Source organism: Podarcis muralis, chromosome 2 (genome assembly GCF_964188315.1).
Source record: "Podarcis muralis chromosome 2, rPodMur119.hap1.1, whole genome shotgun sequence".
In the NCBI taxonomy this organism is placed as follows: domain Eukaryota; kingdom Metazoa; phylum Chordata; class Lepidosauria; order Squamata; family Lacertidae; genus Podarcis; species Podarcis muralis.
This window is the reverse complement of record NC_135656.1, coordinates 103,687,855-103,708,374: the sequence shown is the minus strand read 5'-3', so window position 1 is coordinate 103,708,374 and position 20,520 is coordinate 103,687,855. Positions and strand designations below refer to the sequence as shown.

Sequence of the window (20,520 nt, the reverse complement as noted above, 5' to 3'; positions counted from 1 at the left end):
AGAGCTGTGTCTTGTAAAAGTTACTGAAATGTTGTTTTTAGTTAAGTGCTTCATTGGGGCACAAGACACTTCACAAGCATAACACATTCGTGCCAGTAACACCCAATGAACAACGGTATGTTCTTTCTTACAACACACATTATACTGTACTGTATATCTATCCAGGCAGCTAAACTTGGATCCAGTTCACCGTTTCAAGTACATTGATCTTATCTTCAACTTTATTGCTAATGCAGCTTGAATAGCGAACAGCTAGCAAATGCAAAAGATCAAATACGTAGCTGTAGGAGGAGGATTAAAGGAAGGTTGAATCTAAGGTAAAGAGAGTGTATGGTTGAGGTGAGGCAAAAATAAATTAAATGAATGAATGAATGAATGAATGAATGAATGTCAGGCCTCCCAGGCTGCAATTCAGAATGTCAGGCAACAAGCCCAGAGGAGAGACTTCCTTTTCTGAGGGAAACGAGTTTAAGCAGGAGTCTACATAAGACCAACCTATAAATGCAATAATAACGGACAACAAAGCCTGACCATTCTAAATGCAGAGACTAAGGGGCATTGTAACAAATAACACAGTGCCCAGTTGGGACAAAATAGGGTGTGGACCCCACAATAAGCTTTGAGCCACCCAAGATAATTCCCAAACTTCCAGGAGTTGTGTCTACCACATATCATAGTGCTGCATGCAGTCCAACACTGAGACCAAGATGCTTTCAAGCATGGCCCCCCCCATGTGAATACTCAATATATGTAGAAATGAATAAAGAACTGGGGAAGTGTGCCCCATTATAAGCTTTGGATCACTCTAAATTGTGGATCCACGCATCCACTATATATTGGTTGGAGGGTTTGTGAGTATTTAAGGTTGTGCTTGATGGTAGTAGCTTTAGTGCAGTTTCACTAAGAAGTGCGAGCTGTTGCACACGTCTTCTTGAAAATACAGGTTTGTTTGCCACTGATATATGATGTAAATTCCAAAGCTATGGAAACGGCATTAAGTTCTGAGAATGCTGAGGAAGGATCAAATGCTTGCTTGGATGCCTAATTTGAAGAATAGCAGTGAAGTTACTTCACTGAGAGCCCATTTTTAACAACTGAAATCTATAATTAGAATTTCTATAAATACCATTAATATGTGCTTGTATGGGATGTTGATTGGGATGTTTAGAACATGGACATCAAAATTTACAAAGAACATCCCATTAGTGTGTTAATTAACAGAAGTGATAAATATGCCTTCACCCCTAGTTACTAACAGGTTCTCATATTTCTGTTGCAGAGTCGGGTGTGCGCATCTGATTACCTTTTAACAAAAAAAAAGTTTAGCACTTTGCAAAGCATTTAAGTTCCATTACGCATATGGAAATCTTGACACAAAAAAATGATCAAGGGGCTATGCATTAAATAATGATTATACTCGAGAGTCTCTTAGGCACTTTTTTCACTTTTGGGGATCTAAGCATGTTGTTGGCATCTGTCTGCCTCAGGATATAATAGAGGAATGTGCCATTGTGAGTGAAGTCAAACTGTTGCAGAATTACAGTGCTGGCTATGGCTGTAGATACTGATACAGGAGAGACATGTTTTGTTGCAGCTGGTGCAGATGAAGGCGTCCGGTTGTGCTGCTGCACCACGGCATTTCTTTTCTCTGAGCTGCTCATGTATTTGTGAGGGAAACGGAAGCTTTGAATCCTGCATGAGAAAAAGCAGTCATATGTGATGTTCAGTTTTGAGCAGAAAAGTGGTGAACAGGGAAAGGTTTATGCACCCTTCCCTTTCCCTGTTCTCAGAGCATGGCATTTTCAGAGCTTGGCAGAGGTTTTCAACCTTTTTGAGTCCAGGTCTTCCTTAACCAACTACTGGTACATTCTTTCTGCAGCACCCCTGTGGGGCTCATTCAGGAGCCCCGTTAAGTCACCCCTTGCCTGCAGAGCTGGCAGCCTCTCACCCTTTTTCAAACACCCTCCCTTGTGGGGTGTTCCCTCAGCCTCCTCTCCTTGGGAGTCCTCCGGGCAGCTGCTGCTACCATCCCTGGTCTCTGAGCTGCCATTCCCCCCACCCCAGCCCCAAAGAGAGGTACCTCCCAGGCACCATTTGCCAGTGGAGCTTATAGCCAGGGGTGCTGCAATAAATAGCAGTGCAAGCCTTTGGGAGGTGGAGACACAAGAGGGCATCAGAGGAGGGAGGGTAAAGAAGAGGGACAGAGGCCAATGTTGCCCACGGTACCCCTCACCACCATTTAAGGCAGGCTTCCTCAAACTCTGCCTTCCATATGTTTTTGGCCTACAACTCCCATGATCCCTAGCTAGCAGGACCAGTGGTCAGGGGTGATGGGAAGTGTAGTCTCAAAACATCTGGAAGGCCGAATTTGAGGAAGCCTGATTTAAGGTACCTTAGGGTGTCACTGCACACTGGCTGAAAACCACTGGAGTATGGTATTGTGTTCTTAGTAGTTTCAGCAACCAAGTATTTCCTAGCTTATTGGACTTTTTTTTCTCTTTTTGCAGCTCCTGTTATCAACAGATTCAACAGAAGAGTATCAGGTAAGATTTTCCATATTTTAACGCAACTCAAAACAATTGTCAATTGTTTTAAAAAACAGCTCAGTGTGCATGTATGTTTATATTGTGTTGGCAAATTCTGTGGGCATGCTTTGAGAGCAGTGATGTATTTATATGCCATCCTAAAAAGGTAATATTTTTAATAGCTTGGTCTTAATGTCTTACAATCTTACTGCAACAACCATATGTGTAGTGCTGTATTGTTGTTCTCTGTTTTTATACCCTACCAATATTGTATTTTACACTATTTATCCAAGTAATTAAGGGTTTTTATACTGAATGTTTCTCATTTAAACCAGGCAAAATTTATGAGAGTGCTGTCCAAGACAGGTTTTTTTTTTAACTGAAAGAATTAAACAGCACCTTTTAGAATACACAGCATGTTCTCCATCACTAACCTGTACCCTCTTCCCTCTTTAATAGGCAGCTTTAACTATTGTAAAAATAAGGGGGGGGGGAGTTGCCAGCTTAAGGGCAGCATATACATGTACCATATTTGTATAAAAACTCAAATTCTCTGTTCTGGATGCTTAGCTTACAATTTTAATAGGAATTGCTATCATGTGGCATGGAGGGAGAATAAGGAAAAGGGCCAACTAGAATATGAGCTCCTTGTAAAAATGTTAAATGTTCTGTGATTGCAGATAGCAGGGCAGATGAACTTTGGAGTGCTTGCGACTTGGAGGTTTTGATCAGGGAGTCTGTTAGTTGGCTTTTATACTTTGTTTTTTTAATTAAAAAAAATCAATTCAAAATAGAATTAAAAGTAGCATATTTTTTGCAATATGTCACTGAGCTCTTGGAGGGGGATATTTAATGTTATGAAGCAGCGGAGTGGCCTTGAGAGGGCTGAGTTGAATGGCTGTATGGACTAGCAGACATGGAAACCAGCATCTTACAATGCAGCTGAGAAATTGCTTGCTGCCTAGCTTCCTTCAGTATAGCTCAGTGAGGGCTGTTGAAATCATGATGGAATGCCAGCAAAATAGGCTTGTATCTACCTAATTATCTAAAAAAAAATATGCGCTGTCTTTCAGGGCAGAATTCTACTGAAGCACTTGACATATATAAATGAAATGTAAAAACAAAAAAGGCCCAATCCAATAGATCTGAACTGTTCAAAAGGCAGTCTTATGTCATGGAACAACATTCATATAACACTCATATAACACCAATTCAGTTGATTATTGGTCATTTACTCTGAATGTCTTATATGTGCTCTAGAAAAGTGTTTGGAAGCCCTATCCAGACTACTTCATGGTGTATAGCAGGGATGTCTAACTCACAAGAGAGTAGGTACTATGTGGACTTCCTTCATTGTAGAAATGTGCTTGTTTCCCCTAGCTGGTGGCTTTTCAATGCCTATTGCTTATCTTTGGGTTTGGGGGAGTTAAATATTATCTGGAGTCCAACAATATGTATGCTGTTGCTGCCTGCACTAATGTTCACCATCATGTGAAGCAAAGAACAGGTGATGCGTGCTGTTACAGTGTCCTTCTCCCTTCATGTCTTTGCTGGCTCTCTCCCCACCCCCAAAGTGGCCATGCCTTTACGGGGAGGGGGACTGTTTACAGTGATGTGTGCAATCAGGGTTCTAAACTATATCAGGAGAGTACTTGTGTTGAGCAAGCTCCCTGTTTCAGATCTTCAGTCCCAAAGCATGGAAGACACAGTCAGTAGGGAACATGCAGTAAGGCAGTTCCCAATATGGTGTATGTGTGTCTGTACAGGGATTTAGTGCAGTTAATAGCATGTAGTTAACATTTAGCATGCAGAATGGCGACCCTTATTTGTATAAGCATCCTGGATTGGCTTTTCACAAGCCTGTCTCTTAGGATCTAAGCTGCAGTGAGTGGATGGTCTTGGTTTCATGGGATTACTATGTTCATGTTCCAAAATAAACCACACTCTGCAGCCTTGAATTTCTTTTACTACAGCTGTTGTTTGTATTGCTATAAGTGATAAAACTTTTACACCAAGTTTTATGAGGCAAAACCTGTCCTCTAAACTATTTTAATCTCATATCTGTGATAGTGTATGTGAGTGTTTGGAATGTTTTTAACTGTTAGATTCACAGTGGCCTAGTGAAACATAAATTTGCTTAGAATACTCAGTTATATTGAACATTTAAAATCTAGGAATCTTCAGAAATGCAGTTGATGAATATTACTTGAATAGAAAGATTTGAACACATAAGTTAAACAGACTGGTTGACGCTGAGCCTGTTCCCAGGCATGCTTCCCCTCCCCCAAGCAGGGAGTTCTGATGTAGGAACATTCAACGTACAGTTCTTCAAATACCATCTATGCCACAGATTCTTTAGAAGGTGCAGGAAACCTCTATTTTACTCACATTTCCAGAGGCAGTAGACTGTAGTTATTGGCCTCATTATGTTTCTCACAAGAGAGAAAGTAAGTAAATGTTCATATTTGACTGCCGTAAACAATTTTGAAAAAGTATTTGGGAAATTGACAAATAAATTGAGACCTGCACACGGACAAATTAAAAAAGACAAATTCACTGCAGAATGAGTTGACTTTATAGATTTTATGAGTATAGCTGAACAATGTAATCTTCTGTCACCAACTCGTTGTATTGTATGGCTGACATAACTTTCCTAACCCTCTCTTCTTTGGTGAACTGGGCTCACCTGTGGAAAAAATAACACCGCTTATACCACTAGGTGATGCTATAGATATATAAATATTCCAAAGTCAATGTTTAATTATTTTTATTACTTCAGTCAATCTCAAAGCATTATTTAAGATTTTACAGTATCTTCTGGTTTTAACTTTTTATGTATATCGTGATTTAATCTTATATTAGTTGTAGTTGGATTAGTTTGCCATATTCCTTTATGATTTTGTATGTTACATTGTCAAAGCGCTGGAGAATCACAGCACCTGTTATGGTTACAGAGACCAGTAACTCTTAACTGTTGTTTTCCATGTTGTTATTGCTGCATTAGCAGCACTAAAGTGACCTCTCCAGGGCACAAGCCTGGGCAGTGTGTATGGAGGTCCTGGGCTGCCCAGACAACAAGATCCGCCTCCTCTTGGCCTTACTACTGTGTTCCAGAGGAAAGCAGAGCAATACATTTGGCACCAGCTGGGCTGCAGGAGTTGCCAGAAGGTGGTGTATAAGATCCCACCCAGCCATCCTAGGGACTCCACCTGAATTTTTAAGGGTTTGCTCCTTAGCCTCCCCCCGAAGATGTCCTGCATGGCAGTGGGTATGCATTCTTCCTCACTTCTGAAGACTTTCTTGCGAATGAGTATAGCCACAAGGCAGTGGAGGCTTAAATTTTCCTTCTCCCAGAAGGGCTACCTTCCCAGGTTGATGAGCCCTGTCTGCCCCTCATTTCCCTCTACAGCATGTGCAATAACTGCCTTCTTGACCGTTGGACCCACTATTGGTCTTATCCACTCAATCTGCCAGAGTCTGTCTTTGCATCCAAGGGAAGTCTCTAACTCACTGAGGGTTTGAGACCCATTGGCTACCCTCACCTGGTTTAGCCAGCCATCAAAGCCGTTTCATGAGGTGTGGCTGCTGTCGTATGCTGGCAGCTGTTAGGAGCCACAGGTGAGAGTAGAGTGCAGGGTGGGGACCAAAGATGGGCAAACAACCCCAGAAGGAGCACAATGTGTCCCTCACCAGAGGTACTACCCCTCCTTTAACACCCCATACACCCTTGTAGTATTAGTAATGCTTAGCCATTTGCATAAGACTTTTGAGAGTTCAAAGCACTTCATGTACGCTTTAGAATAACCCTGTAAGGTAGGTCAATATTAACATGCAGAAATCACAGTCAGCATTATTCTTCACACATGGTAAGATTTTTTTGTCCTTGCTCTTGGACTATCAAGCTCTTATTGAGGCATGGTAATAATGGTAATATAATTCAGAGAGAAGAATTAGACTGAAGCTGCCAAAGTTCAATATTTTGTCCCCATATTGTAATTGTAAGGGCTGGCAGTGATTTGCCTAATAAGGCCACTGTCACTTAATGGCTGTATACGCTGTTAAGTTCGTGAGAAACAGTTTCTGCTATCAAGCCTGCTTGGACATACCCCTAAACCAGCTTCCCCCAACCTAGTGCCTGCTACCAGACACCAGAAGACTGCTATAAACAATTACAAGCTGCTGGGAACAAGTGCTTGAAAAGGGCATTCTGTTTTCCCCAGGCAAATTCTGGGTTCCTCTTTCTAAAGGGCATGAAGCCCTTTTTAGAAAAGTATGTAAACAACATTGGCGGATACTTTAATAAAATCTGGGTTCAGAATCGGGCTTTTAGCCTGAAGTAACTCCAGCTAAGTACTGCGTGCCAGTTGAGCAGTAGGAGAAAGCTAATGCTCCTGCCTCTTTCTCTTTAAAACAACACTTCTCCTACATTTTATAACAGGAACAATTATCTATGCCTCTAGGTCAGTAAGTGCCAGCAAACAACAGGGAACTGTAGCATGCGTCAGAAATGGGTAATTACATTTCTGCCTAGTAACAAATGAAGGCATATTCTACATATGTAGCTGAAAGAGTTGAAAAAAATCTGAGTTGTAAGAATGGGCTTGTATCATGCCAGATGGGGAGAGGTCACTTTTTACTTATGTAAAAACAAACAAACAAACAAACAAACAAACAAACAAACAGTAACAGCATAGAAGGTAATGGTTAGGCTAGCATCCCTCCTCCAAATATGCTAGGTTTTTATTTGCAGGGACTGTTCTACATGGGAAAGCATTCAGCACTGTCATTCTCCCATCTGCCATCTGAATTGGTACTATTCTGGGTCAACTTACTCTGCTGCATGTGTAGATGAGGCCTTATTAACATTTAAGCTGAGAAAAGTATGAGGGTCCAGAAGACAGCCTGCAAAATGGCACCAAGAATGGGGGAGGGGGCAGAACAGGTTTCAGATACAGGATATTAAGCATACACATACTTCAGATTGAACTGGTTGCTTGCTTTGCAAGTTTTCATTTCCCAAATGGAACTGGAACATTTTATTAAAGTGTCAAGTAGCTATGTCAAAGCTAGGTCAGGGTCATTACATGACCAATACTGGTACTATCCTGGTTGAATTGGCTTCTCTTTTCAGCCTGGAAAGTTCATTTTGTGACACCATCAAGACAAGTTGCAGCATAACAACAACAACAACAACAACAATTAATAATAATATTTTTTTATTTATACCCCGCTCTCCCCAGCCAAGACCGGGCTCAGGGCGGCTAACACTCGATATAAAAACAATTGATTAAAATACAACTTAAAAACAAGATTATAATACAACATTAAAACATTAAAATACAGCCTCATTTCAATGGAAACTCAAATCAAAAACTTTTGGGGGGATGAAAACGTCAAGTCTTCACCAAGACTAACTATCCAGACTGGTCCTACATGGGCCAGAAAAAAGCCAGGGAAGTCCCCAAATAGGAGTTCCATCACAGAAGGAGAAAGGAAAAAAAGAGGGGGAGGGAATCAAATAATGTTTTTATATGTCTATTCAACATGACTGGGGTATAAACGGAACTAGTGTAGCATTATATAATGAGTTTGGCACCAGAATGTGAACTCTTTTTATGTTGTATGCTTTCATAAGGTAAACGCTCTCCATCCTTGCTGTATTTGCATGTCTTGTATATAGCATAATTATCAGACAATCTCTTAGGCTGGGTAGGCTGCCAGCAGTCACGAAGGCACAGCGCCTTTTCTTCTTCTTGCAATGCTTAGAAATTTTCAGAAACCTCCCTCAGTTTTTTGTGCGTGTCTCCCTGCTGTGTAAGAAGACCTTCGCTGTCAAGTTAATTGCTTTCTGGGATTTGAACGCCTAATTTGGCTGCCTTTCGTCAATAGTGTTTAGGATTAGGATCGTTTCACTTTCTTACAATGATGCTTGCCTTTTGTTAAACATGCAGTAAAAAATCATGTTATCTTTTAATCTGTGTCTTCTAAAAACACAAATCCCCCCCCCCCAAAGGTAAAATAGAGCACAACTCAAGGAAGATAAATTGATTTAATGTATTCCTCTTTGGTACTTAAATTGACTTCTTTTAAACGAGATTTCCATCTTTGCAGTCTGTTTCAGGTAAACTTTGCAGCTTTGTAGTTCTGTGTTTGCAAAGATGCAATAATACTGTACAGCAATAGCAATACCTGTGGCTACATATCCCCACAATTTGTATTTCCTGATTTAAGCTAACAATAAATAGAAGTATTAGAATGAAGGGTAACTTATTGTATTTGAGAAAATCTGCAGGGTTGTTTTGGACAGGGTGGGAGGAATCAACATAGCACTGAGACTCTAGTTCCATCAGTGCAAGGATTTGCTCTTGTACAATGAAACATGCTCCCTGTCTCCTCTCCTTCTTCTCCCCCCTGTGTGTCCCAAAAACTGTCCTAAGGGTTCCCCCAATTCTTTAGAGCAGATTAGGGGAGAGTGCACATACACCCATTTCGCAAGGAAAATCCTTACATTGATGAGATGCAGTAGTTGAATACTACTTGCTATGTCCGGACCAGCTAATTTTTCATATGATTTTTTACATAATTTTTTTTGTTTAATTTTCTTCAGCAAAAAAAACAAACAAACAAAAAAAAAAAACTTTCAGAGCTGCGTGAAAGTCACAAAAAATACAATCCCTGCCCTCAGGCTGACAATCTAGAAAGATAGGACACAAATGGAAAATTGAAAAGTCCACACAACAAGACTTATCATACGGGAGTAGCTGCAGCCTCCTGATAATTTTCATAGAAATTTTCTGAACAATTTCCAGCTGTACAATATATTTTTTAGATGTGGGGCAGAAATGTCACAGTGAATTTGCATAAATCTGGTGGAGATGAGACATTGCACTACTAGTTCTTGTGAATATCTATGTAGCTTTTATTTTTCCCATTTTCCTGCTAAAAATTGATGTTAACTACTTCATTGCCCCAAACTATCACACTTACTTATGGTGAAGTCTATTTTCAGATGCACACTATTTTAAAAATAGTTCAAGGGAACAGAGTGTTTTCAAACCTGATTGTATGCATTGCTGGAACAAAGATTAATTCAGAAACACTAAATTGGGACATAATTGAATTAACCAAGGTGTGCTGGTGTCCTAAAAGCAGGGAGTTAAGTTGAGCCAGAATTTTCGCCTAGACTAAATCTATATTTTAGGCTAACTGAAGAATCCTGCCATTGTTTGCGTTCAGTACTGACCTAAGTCAGAGTGAATGTTAAGCATATGAAACCAGTACATTGTGGATTTCTTCAGTCTTCTATGCTGTCTTTAGTCTAAGATAATCTTTAAAGCTGTTAAAATTGCTATTGAGACCATTTTTGTTCTAACCTTTGATCCAAGGGACAACTTACCGTAAATGTTTTTGCTCAACAGTGAATTTCCTTGCATATGCAGGCAGTGTCACAGAGAGGAATGTAGGGCCTGGGGCAAGATGTGGTCTCTGCGGCTCTCCTGTTGCACATGCCCCAAATGCTGTTAGTAGTAACATAGCATATTTAAGTACATGTAGAACTAACATATTAAGTGTATTATATAGTTCAATATGTTTTACTTATTGATGAAAAATGATTATATTTTTCACCTGTTTAGTGATATTAATACATTTATCTACTTTATCTAACCCACTTTACTAGAATGTGAAACAAAAATTTTATAATCTCTGGAAATTACAAATCTATCTATAAGCATTATTTGAAATTACTAAAATCAAGATAAAAGTATGAAATTCACATAATTAAAACAAAACATCCTTTATAATAAGTAATAAATAATAAATCCTCTACTTCCTTGAATAACTTTCCCCTCATTTTCATTTTGCCAAACCTATTTAAATTTCCAAAGATTTTCCAAGTAAGCTTACTTTCTCCTCAGAGTGCGAAATGTCCTATGGTAGATCTTGAAATTATTTACCACTGAGAGGGGAGAACCTTTGGTTTGTGAGTGGGTCTATAGCAGAATTTCATCTGGCTAACCATGTTTAGTGCATATACCAGTCTTGTCCACGTAGTCTTCCTAACAAAAAACACTGCATGGGAGGGTAGTGCTGGGAGCTGCCTGAAAGCACCTAACAGCACATGCTCCCCTTGATCTAGCCCAGGGGTCCCCAAACTTTTTCAGCAGGGGGCCGGTCCACTGTCCCTCAGACCTTGTGGGCGGCCGGACTGTATTTTGAAGAGAGAAAAAATGAACGAATTCCTATGCCCCACAAATCACCCAGAGATGCATTTTAAATAAAAGGACACATTCTACTCATGTAGAAACACTCTGATTCTCAGACTGTCCACTGGCTGGATTTAGAAGGCAATTGGGCCGAATCTGGCCCCCGGGCCTTAGTTTGTCTACCTATGGTCTAGCCTTTCCCTTGGGACTTGATTGACTTTCCTCTGTAGCCAGTGGCCCTTCTTAGCAAAGAGCCAACCCATCCATGCTTAACCAGTTTCAGTTTTCTAAAGGTACGTCCACCCGATGCAGTCAAGATAAGAGTGTAACTGAGCCTTCTTAAAGAGAGCCAGTGTGGTGTAGTGGTTAAGAGCGGTAGTCTCGTAATCTGGGGAACCGGGTTCGCATCTCCGCTCCTCCACATGCAGCTGCTGGGTGACCTTGGGCCAGTCACACTTCTGTGAAGTCTCTCAGCCCCACTCACCTCACAGACTGTTTGTTGTGGGGGAGGAAGGGAAAGGAGATTGTTAGCCGCTTTGAGACTCCTTAAAGGGAGTGAAAGGCGGGATATCAAATCCAAACTCCTCCTCCTCCTCCTCCTCCTCTTCTTCTTCTTCTTCTTCTTCTTCTTCTTCTTCTTCTAATTGCTGTTTGTCAAAATAGTTTTTCTAGACCTTTCAGCAAATATTTTGTTGAAGGCGATCAGGGTGCAGCTTTTGCCACAAATGTTGAATCATCCTCCGTTCTTGAAATTTTAACGAAAAGCTGAGGGTCTTTACACATTGCTCCGTAGTCCAGATCTGTTGCATATGTTGCAATGGGCACAGGTCACAAAGAGTTCTTTCTTCATCTGCATTACATAGCTGAAGCAACAGGTTTTGAGCCCACTGCTTTGTAGTGTCAAGTAGTTCACCACCTACTCTCCTACACACAGAGGTTGCATGTGTTTTGTTTAGGCCTGCTGGTCTCAAGGCAGTGCAGAGACTGCCCATGCTGTGCAGCAGCTGTCCACCGTTTCAAACTTACATATTTCATCTTTCCACTGACTTGTAAAGAAATAAAGGAAGCAGCTGTAATTATGGAAAAGGGTTATATTCTCTGCCCCTCACACCAAAGGATGCAAGGCTCTTCACAGTTCTCCATATGCTACTTTTGTATCCTTACCATGATATTGTAAGTGAATTGTAGTAGTAGCATAAAGGGAAAATAGCTCCTGTTTTTGTATAGAAATAATAGACTTGTCAGTATCTTAAGACAACTGTGCTAGAATGCACACACAGTCTTGTAAGAGAACAGATTTTAGGCTTAGGATCCAATAAACATAGTTTTATTATAGTAAGCTTGCAAAAATCAGACTAGTGGGTTAGTAGACTAAAAACTATCAAATGGTACTTGGGTATTTTCTTCATGAAGGAAGGGTTGAAGCCATTAATAATTGCCCTGCAAAATTTCTTAGTTACATAGCTACATGATGAAGAGAACTTGCTTCCGGCATTTCTTGAACAAAAGGTTAATTGTGCATTTTAAATGAAGTGGACTGAGACGTGACATTTCCCCTGTGTTTGCTCAGGCATGATGGCCTTATTGTTCAACTTGAACTTCTAGAGAGCACATGTGGTCTTTCTTTATAGCATTAGGACACTTCATCAAGTGCTAATGTCTTTTGAAGTGAAGCATTAACTACATAGATCAAAAAGTTGGTATTGGTAGAGTGGGCAGCTTTGAACAACACTTGATGTTGAATATTATGGCTGTATTTTGCTGAACGCTCAGGACTCTGTCAACATCTGCATTCCGGCCTGGCCAGTGGGATGCTTAAGCAAAAGATGGCTTGATGAAAGTCTTGTCTAGAAGAAAACATAATTATGCCAGCCACTGTTGTGTGCTCCTTGATTGGCCAACTCTAGCAGTATATTTTTTGGCAAAGTGTGACGATCAAGGAACATTGTATAATTGCATATAGTATTGTGTTTTACTACCTTTGTAATCTGTCTTAAACTATGCAAGGAACTTCAGGGGCTTGTTAAAGTTAGTTTCAAAATGTATATGAGTTTCAGCAAGCCCCCCCCCCCTCCCGTGCTGTCATCTTGGATTTGGGTTTAAACTACAGGAGAATACCCGGGTACATAGCCTTCCCCCTCACCCCCCCCCCTTCATAGTATACTCCTTATATAGGACCTACTGGAATAAAGCTACTTCATTGGGTCATCTGAGGGAAAGCAGAGAAGATGCACAGGCAAATTCAGGTTAGGATGGCACCAGTAGGAGCTCAGACCTCAGGTGGTGGAAATGCAAGAGGTGGTGCTCCACGGGTGCCCTGCCCACCCCACCACTTCTGTGGCCTAGAGGTGGAGAGAGACCAGTGCCAAAGCTCTGAAGAATGCCTCACTCTCGTGTGGAGCTTTGTGGTAAGGCTTTACAAGGGTTTTCATAGAATCATAGAGTTGGAAGAGACCACAAGGGCCATCGAGTCCAACCCCCTGCCAAGCAGGAAACACCATCAGAGCACTCCTGACATATGGTTGTCAAGCCTCTGCTTAAAGACCTCCAAAGACGGAGACTCCACCACACTCCTTGGCAGCAAATTCCACTGTCGAACAGCTTTTACTGTCAGGAAGTTCTTCCTAATGTTTAGGCGGAATCTTCTTTCTTTTGTTTGGATCCATTGCTCCGTGTCCGCTTCTCTGGAGCAGCAGAAAACAACCTTTCTCCCTCCTCTATGTGACATCCTTTTATATATTTGAACATGGCTATCATATCACCCCTTAACCTCCTCTTCTCCAGGCTAAACATTCCCAGCTCCCTTAGCCGTTCCTCATAAGGCATTGTTTCCAGGCCTTTGACCATTTTGGTTGCCCTCCTCTGGACACGCTCCAGTTTGTCAGTGTCCTTCTTGAACTGTGGTGCCCAGAACTGGACACAGTACTCCAGGTGAGGTCTGACCAGAGCAGAATACAGTGGCACTATTACTTCCCTTGATCTAGATGCTATACTCCAATTGATGCAGCCCAGAATTGCATTGGCTTTTTTAGCTGCCGCGTCACACTGTTGGCTCATGTCAAGTTTGTGGTCAACCAAGACTCCTAGATCCTTTTCACATGTACTGCTCTCAAGCCAGGTGTCCCCCATCTTGTATTTGTGCCTTTCATTTTTTTTTGCCCAAGTGCAATACTTTACATTTCTCCCTGTTAAAGTTCATCTTGTTTGTTTTGGCCCGGTTCTCTAATCTGTCAAGGTCGTTTTGAAGTGTGATCCTGTCCTCTAGGGTGTTAGCCACCCCTCCCAGTTTGGTGTCATCTGCAAATTTGATCAGGATGCCCTTGAGTCCATCATCCAAGTCGGTTTTCCTTGAGGGGAAGCCCTTGCAGAGCCTCATGCCCCTGGCAAACTGCAGGGGCAGCAGTGGGACATTTTGCCTCAGGATCAAAATGTCTTGGGTCACCCTGGCCCAAAACCAAACCATGTCTTAGCTTGCAGCAGGAGAGCTAGGGGAAGAGCACATGGCTGCAATCACTTCACTTGGAGTCATTATGCATGTATGCTAAGTCATGGTTTAGCTTAGTATTATACACAGATCAACTCACAGTATGCGCAGGTACTCCATTTACCATAAGAGTAGTTTTTGGATTATGGGAAAACCTGGGCTGGAAGGTTCTCCATCCACCTCTTCTTAATACTTCTTTGTCTTTACTTAAGTGAATGTCTTTCCTCCTTCATTGCTGTTCTGGGATGCTGCTTTGTCATTGGTTGTTTTGTAGTTCTTTATGATTTATTGTACTACTTTTATAATCTGCCCTTGGACCCGTTTAGGGTGGGGTAGAAGTACAAATAATATACGATAGTATATATTGTAGTTTCTTCAGTCAGTGGTGTCCTGTATATAAGTTGGAGTGTTGATGATATTTTGTCTGAGAATAGAGTTCATAAATAGGCTCCCTGACTGTGCTGATGCCTGAAGCTGCAATGTGCCCAGGGTTGCCTGGTGTGTTTATTTTGGGGAGCAGATAGAAGGTGCCTAGTTAGGGCTCCGGAGGTATGTCTATAGATTCGGACCTGTACACCTGTAGGAAAATCCTTCATCAAGTGTAAGAATGGTTTGTTTTGCATGTCAAATTCAAGTTTAGCTGTTCACAAATCAGAATACAGTGGTACCTCAAGTTAAGTACTTAATTCGTTCTGGAGGTCCGTACTTAACCTGAAACTGTTCTTAACCTGAAGCACCACTTTAGCTAATGGGGCCTCCTGCTGCTGCCGCGCCGCTGGAGCACGATTTCTGTTCTCAACCTGAAGCAAAGTTCTTATCCTGAAGCACTATTTCTGGGTTAGTGGAGTCTGTAACCTGAAGCGTATGTAACCTGAAGCGTATGTAACCTGAAGCGTATGTAACCTGAGGTACCACTGTAATTTCTGCTTCACATATTGGTATACTGACATTCTTTTCCATTGTTAAGGCCAAGGTTATGTAAATGTGGATACACTGACTATACTGTAGGCAATCCTGTTGCAGCGATAAGATGACCTTTCATTCCAGAAAGGCATGTGATGAGTCAGTTAGTTTTCACATACATAAGACTGAAACAAATTTATATCTCGACTAGCAGTTGGTATGCGTTCAAAGAATAAAAGCAGTGTATTATTGTACCTGTCACTGGCTTGCCAGGGCTGCTCTAAATGTCATGGTAACCTAAGCAAAGATTTATGACAGTTACGGAGGAACAAACAAAAGCATTTCAGTTTTTAGTATGTAGATCATGTATATAACCATACAGAGGTTAATAATAATTAAAGAGAGCTCTTCCTGCTACCCAGTCACCCCAGTTGATCCGTGTTGTCCTATGCACCCATTTGGGGGTGGTGGTTCTCCTTTTCACAATTACTTCTGTAGAGTTTAGCAGAAATGGGCTGGATCAGATGGTACACTGTGACCTGCTCCAGTTTGAAAGACAAATGGATGTTTAGCTGAGCTATAGCAAGCACTTGTTTTCAGGCTGTAATAGATTAACAGCTTGGGAAGCTTCACAAAGGAACAACTCTTCCTCTGACAGTTTTAAAGCTGCATCTTGTTCTAATACCTACTTGGAAAAATAACTGCAAATTGGGAGTGGGTAACTCTTTCTGTTGTGAGGGCCCCCATTGACTAAAGAGCAGCTTGGAACTTGCATATTTGCCTGCATGTAATTAACTTTTGCACAGCATTTCAGTTAGCTTGGTGGGGGCCAAATGACAGCTAGTGTATACATCATACTTACTTGTTACCCTCAAATGTGGAACTTGAGTCTTAAAAATATTATCTTTTAAAATAATAACAGTAGCTTTTAAAGTCTTTGGGTTTCTTTTCTTCCCCGTCTCAACTCCTGTTCCTTTAGAAATATTAAAGAATAAATGAATAAATAACCATGGCAATCATGTGCTGCATCATTGTGGGGTAAAGCAGGATTCTCCCCCACAACCCCCTTCCCACAAAATCTGAAATAAATTTATTGTATTTATTTAAACCTTGAAGTGAAGAACAAATATTTTAAGCTGGTCGAACAGTACCAAATAGTAAAATACAAGTTTCCATTGGCAAGTTGTTTCTATATTGCTTGATGATGTTGGAATAGCAGTTAGGTTCTAAGACTTAAAGAAATGTTTGCTTTAAGCCAATGTGAAGGGTTTCAAAATGGAGTTGGCTGCATATTACCTGGGTTCTGGGAGCTCCAGTTAAATGCAACGTCTGGCCCTCTAAAAGTGACTGATGAGATGGAGAATTGAACTTGGGAGACATCTCTTTAGAGAAACCACCACGATTGGCAATGGGTATTGATGAATAGTTGACGGAGGTTGTGAAAAGAATGGCTCATTTAAAACACATCAGAAAAGGATAAAGTATGAATGAGGTTATGCTTATAGTCAGGGATTTTTTCAAATATTTCAATTTTTTGGGTTGGAGAATTTTAAGATGGTAATACAGATTGTCAGAATATACATTTCTTGACAAGTTCTGACAAGGTGCAACTGCTGCATGCTCACTGTGGTATACAACGCACATAAGGTAATAAACCATATACACATCAGTAAACAGGCTGTTGGAGAAGAGGATGGATGAGGCTTTAAAAAAAATGGCTTGACCTGCTTAACCTGACCAGCTCATTCCCCCCCCCCCCCCTAAAATCCAGTATAGATAATTTTTGCCTGAGGGTTTTATGACCCATATATTACACAACTTCAGCTTGTGTCTAATTTTTATTCTGAATTTCAAGGACCATTAACAATGAACATTGCTCCAACAAAAATAGACTTTGTTCTAGCTACCTATACAGAACAAGCTGTGTCTAAACTGCTAATGCGTTGTTTCATAAACCACTAACCAACAATCTTCTATTAATCACTTGCTCACAGCAAACCAACCCAAACGTTCAATGGGGACTGAATATATTCAGTAATTCATCAAGTTGATTTATGTGTGACCAGGCTTCCTGTCTCTTTCCATAGTGTGGCTGGGGGAGGTCTCAATATATCCTGATGTTTTAGTGGCATCGCTTATAGGGCAGAGGGAAAATGCAGAACTGTATTTTTTGTTTGCAAGTGACTATATTCATTGCAGATTTCATTAATGGTGGGTTCTGATTGCAAATTGGTTTGTGTTCCTAGTACGTACAGTCGTACCTTGGTTGATGAACACCTTAGCAGTCGAATGTTTTGGCTCCCAAACACTGCAAACCTGGAAGTAAGTGTTCCGGTTTGTGAACGTTCTTTGGAAGCTGCCCCTTAGAACATTTTGGAAATCGAACAGACTTCCGGAACGGATTCTGTTTGGCTTCCAAGGTATGACTATATTACTTTTTGCTCTTTCAATAGAATGAAATACGCATAATCTTTATAAGACTACAAGTTCGTAGAGCACGTGAAATATGCCTTCCAGGGCAGCCTCCTAAAATATAGCTCGCGTGTGTGATCATAATTCTTTCATGACAGAAATAATAATTTTGTGTGATGTTAATAACTATGAATTAGTGTGGTGATAGCCATTTGGATCCTGATTTCCTCCAGTCCCAAACACTCTACCAGGTGGGGGATGCAAAGCACCAGTACTTATATGACAGATGCCTTTCCGGAGGCTGTTGGAACAAACTCTCATTTTCCACTGGTTGGGGAAATCTGTTGGGTAATAGGTGCACAAAAGTATGCTTTTGGCTGGTCATCACAGAACAAGGAGTATGGTTTTCTTTCTGCTCCATTCATAACTGAAATAAACCACTCAGTGAATTCTTTTTTAAATGAAACAGGAACAGCTTAATTTGAAACTGTATTTCAAACAAGATTCCCTATTTGTAGAATATAATTCTCTCCCTGTGTGTGTCTATTTTCAAGAGTATTTTCCTGCCAAGTACTTGCGTTTAACAACCTTTGTAAAAACTGCATACTGATTGTGGCAATACAGCCTGAGTCATTTGTTAGAACTTGCTGGGAGTCCTGAAGCACTGTACCAAAAAAGGCTTAAAGTAAAATTCATATATCCTTTTTCTCTCCACCCCTGCTCTTAGCATGACAAACGTTACTGCTTATTTTTGAGACAGTGACATAATTTGGTGCTCAGTGCCTTGCTAAATTTGCCTTAGTTACACAGATCTGATATTTTAAAACTATTATGTAAGTAAACAATGTGAAAACATTGGATATTCCTAAAAGTGGGGGCCTTGCCTTGAATTGTAAAGTAGTGGTTGTGAATGACTCATATTTTCCAGTGGATCTTTTTTAGGGCAGGTATCTTATCCAAAAGCCTCTTCAGAAATTCTCCTTCTGTGCAGTGACTTGGCATAGGCTCAACTAACATGTTTACCTTCCACTGTTCTTTCCTTGTTATATTTTGAGGAACATGAAGTTCAAACAGCTAGTTCTAACTGTCACGTCTCTGTGTTAAAGGTGTTAACAGAAAGCAGCTTAAATACATGTGAAGTAAAATGTTCAAAATTTGGGGATTTGATATGGGAACTTGTTCCAAGGGGAAAGTGGGAGAAAATAGTGCAATGCTTTTGTGGAATTTTCCATTGGAAACAATCTAGTGATAAATCTTAGTGACTGCTTCATGAGTGCATGTCTGAAAATATAAAGGACAATCTGAGAGTTTGGATAAAATAGCAATCGTAAGAAAAGGAAACTGTCAAAATACCTAACAGGCAAACAGACTCTCATGAGGTGGTAGACTCCTTTCTTGGTGGTTTTTATGCTAAGGTAGGATGGCCACCTGTCATGGATGCTTTAGCTGAGATTCCTGCATTGCAGGGGGTTGGACTCGATAACCCTTGGGTCTTTTCGAACTCTAAAATTCTGTGACCAAAGACTATGTATTCTTTATAGTCAATGCAACAGCCATTGTGTGTTCTATATTTGTATCAGCTTTTTTTCCCCGTCAGGTGCACGGCTCTGACATATCTAGACGTGCCCGAGATTAAGGATTTGCCTGTAACATGCCACACAGTACCAAAGGCAAGCGCTTTTTTAAGTGAAATGAATGAATAAATGAACGAATGTTTGTGCTTCAGCTGTTCTAATTGATTTGAGGATACTGGTGCTGATAGAACATTCCTATTAGGAGATTTGTAGCTCTGAACATGGGGACCTTACAGAGCCAGTATGGTTGTATTTTAGAATAAGGGCATTTCTCGCTGGTAAAAATAAAGCTGCCTTTTATTCTAAAAATATATATGCTAAACTTATGTAAGATCTGATACCCTGGCTCCACAAAATAATAGGTTATCTGTGTTGTTGAAATAGGGACCCCTGACCGTTAGGTCCAGTCGTGGACGACTCTGGGGTTGCGGCGCTCATCTTGCTTTACTGGCCGAGGGAGCTGGCGTACAGCTCTACTGGTCATGTGGCCTGCATGACTAAGCCACTTCTGGCAAACCAGAGTAGCGCATGGAAATGCCATTTACCTTCCCGCCAGATCCCGTAGATCTGTTTATCTACTTGCACTGCTTGCTTTTGAACTGCTAGGTTGGTAGGAGCAGGGACTGAGCAACGGGAGCTCACCCCGTTGTGGGGATTCAAACTGCCGACCTTCTGATCGGCAAGCCCTAGGCCAGTGGTTTAGATCACAGTGCCACCCAGGGACAATCAGTAGCTGCTTTAAAGAGCTGACGTGTTCTCCTATACTGAGGTTAAAAAGGGCAGAGTCTTCAAAAATAAAACACCTCAAGGCTCATGAAATCTCTGCAGCAGTAGGTTCTGCTTTGTGGGAATCTTCTTAACCTAAAACTTGAAGACCCCAAAGTGTTGTGGGCATCACGCATTGCCACAAGTGATGTAACAGAAGTTGTGCAATAAGGTCAATGCTATTTGAATAGATTTTACTTGGAATTGTATCCAGCTAAATCATTGTGTGCATGGAAGAACTTTCATGAACAGAACAGAATTTCCTCCCACCTGTGCACTGCCTGCACCATACCCAAATTTTTGGAGAATTGGAATGCCCAGAGCAGATTTGGGAGGTGTGCAGGGGGAGAAAAGGGGGGGGGGCTAGTTCTGTAGCACTTGTGGAAGTCACTCTGTTCACACATGTTTTAGTTGGATAAAACCAAATATTTTCAGTAGCAGTGGGTGCATTAGAGAGAGATGAGATTGCACGTGTTTCCCTTTGAGAAAATAAAACTGAGTGCTGAGGAAAATATGATAGATCTGGAAGAGAAGCGTTTCATTGAGGAAAGATGTCCTGATGCTGCATGTTTATTTTATTTAGTAGACATACTGTTGTCTGGAAAGGCTATACTGCCTAAGGCTGCAGTATAGATGTAGGGGTTTCATTGCAC

General features: G+C 41.0%; 1 protein-coding gene across 1 annotated transcript in view; it reads left to right on the top strand.

Annotated features, from left to right (window-relative positions):
• Positions 1 to 20,520, top strand: part of PRKAR2A (protein kinase cAMP-dependent type II regulatory subunit alpha) — an 82,639-nt gene that overhangs the window by 24,303 nt on the left and 37,816 nt on the right. Inside the window, exon 2 of the mRNA XM_028719617.2 lies at positions 2,508 to 2,543. Within this exon, the coding sequence (XP_028575450.1) occupies positions 2,508 to 2,543 (36 nt within the window). The remainder of the gene's footprint in view (positions 1 to 2,507; positions 2,544 to 20,520) is intronic.